The sequence below is a fragment of the Condylura cristata genome, unplaced genomic scaffold (genome assembly GCF_000260355.1).
Source record: "Condylura cristata isolate star-nosed mole 26May11 unplaced genomic scaffold, ConCri1.0 scaffold00004, whole genome shotgun sequence".
Lineage (NCBI taxonomy): Eukaryota > Metazoa > Chordata > Mammalia > Eulipotyphla > Talpidae > Condylura > Condylura cristata.
Genome location: NW_004567105.1, coordinates 65,689,296 through 65,691,536, shown reverse-complemented (window position 1 = coordinate 65,691,536; position 2,241 = coordinate 65,689,296). Strand labels below are relative to the sequence as shown.

General features: G+C 33.6%; 1 protein-coding gene across 1 annotated transcript in view; it reads right to left on the bottom strand.

The window, feature by feature from the left end:
• ULK4 (unc-51 like kinase 4) overlaps positions 1 to 2,241 on the bottom strand; it is a 350,684-nt gene that overhangs the window by 332,010 nt on the left and 16,433 nt on the right. Inside the window, exons 6-7 of the mRNA XM_012735176.1 lie at positions 1,854 to 1,955; positions 655 to 738 (exon numbers count right to left, since the gene is read on the bottom strand). Of these exons, the coding sequence (XP_012590630.1) occupies positions 655 to 738; positions 1,854 to 1,955 (186 nt within the window). The remainder of the gene's footprint in view (positions 1 to 654; positions 739 to 1,853; positions 1,956 to 2,241) is intronic.

Genomic DNA, 2,241 nt, shown 5'->3' with positions numbered 1-2,241 from the left:
TATAAAATCCTATTTTCATTTTTGTCTTTAGATCACTTTTTGTAGCCCACAACAAAATGGTTTATTATGCTTGTGCCTTCTTTTGCTTTTCTTCTCTTCCCTTAAAACTGTCAAGAGTAAAAATGTAAAAAGGAAAAAAAAAACTGTCAAGAGTAGTTATATTACTCACAATTAGTGCAATTAAGCTTCCAGTACTGTAAAATACCATAACTAGTATTTTATAGCTAGTTCCTTAAACTTTAAAACTTATCAGGCTAACACTCTCATTCATCAAGACTAGGACTGAGCAATGCCTGATTTTTTCCTATTCAAATACTAAATAGAAATCCTTACATGGGACATGAGTACAAATTAAATGGAACACCATACCAAAGAAATAAACATTGAATTTCTTCAATCTTTAAAACAGAACTTTTGCTAGAGAAAAACAAGATACTTTCTGAATGAGGTCAACTACTAGTAGGGACTACTTTCTATTTCAGAATCTAAAAAAAATGGCAAAGGAGATACCAATACTTCTAAAAATGTTGGTTAGAGACTACTGATAAAATATAAATTTGAGGGTCTATGAATCAATACAAAATAGACTTTGGATTAAAAATGCACATTTAGTGTAAAAGCTGAATCAATTGCATGTATAATGATAAATCCTACCTTTGGGAATAGGTGGTAAAGGATCTTCATAAAAAATCTTTTCAATTAATTCTGAAAAACTTTCTGAGAAAAAAGGAGGTTTTCCTGAAATCACATAAAAAACATACAATTCACAACAGTTTGCTATCACCAGTAATTCCAAACAACTCTTAACCATAATAGCTTGAGATTATATAATTTATTAAAAAAAAACACATATAAATATAGCAATTACTACTGGTTTTCTGATACACTCCAGGCACACTTTAAATTTTTTTATTTAGACCACCTATTTGATTTCTTTACATACCAAAAATGAGTGAAATCAGAGTGTTTCCCTTTCTCTGACTTATTTCACTTAGCATAATGCCCTCTAGGTCCTTTCAGGTTGTTGTAAATGACAGTTTTTCATCTATTTTATATATATATGTGTGTGTGTGTATATATGTATATATATTTATATATTAAGTATATTTACATATAATGTACAAAAAGGATCACTTTTTAAAAGTATATAATGCGTGTATATATATATATATTTATATGTCTATTTTTGTATATAGACCACATCGCCTTTATCTGTTCATCAGTCAATGGGCACTTAGGTTGTTTCCACCACTTGGCTATTATAAGTAATGCCATAATAAACACGGGTATATATGCCTCTTCAAATTAGTAGTTTTGTATTTTGTGTAAATATCCAGAAGCAGACCAGCTGGATTGTATGGAGCTTCTATTATTTGGGAGCTACATTTGGTTCTCCATGTGTGGACATGTTCACTCACCTTCCACCAGACCACCTGTGCCAACACCCTGCCTGCCTCCCTCCCCTATTCATATATGATTATAGTTCTGGAATTCAAGATTTATCATCCTAACAAGTGGGGCTGCAGGGGCACTGGTCATAACTGAGTAATTCACAGTTGTGGGTACTTTTACAAGAATTTCTACTCGCAAACACAGTTGTTAATAGCGAGGGACATGTCAACATTCTGGATGAGTATCACGTCAAAAGGGCCCTAGGAGTCTGCCCAGCCATCCAACAGGTCAGTCAAAACTGGTACATATATAAAAATCAGAAAAAACAGCTTTTTTACTTCTTACAGGTAAAATAGTTATGAACTAAAGAGTTAACGCCCATGTGGCCTGTGTCTGTGTGTCTGATAGTGGTGCACACACACATGCAGCTCTTATTTTAAACCCAGTCCGAAAGCAATCACCTGAAAACATTTCATAGAGCAGACAACCCAAAGACCAGAGGTCACTGGTGACGGAGAAGTCAGTACCCTTCACAATTTCTGGCGCTGTATATGTAAGAGATCCTGAAAATAAAGAATAAAGAACAGCTTTGTTAGGCATTTACATTGTTCCTGGCCATAAATCCACCTGGGAGAGTCCCGGCAAGGGGGAAAAGACAAGTGGAAAACATGCATGTGAAAACAACTTGGGTTTAATCATATGTCAAAATATTTTCTAATTTTAAGCTTCCAGTTTGAAGAATGTACGAGAATATAAATATTTCAAAAATACACCTGAGTTAGAGGTACGGCATTGTTAGGTATATTCCTTTTTTCTTTTGTAAAGATTTATTTATTTATGCCTACAGAA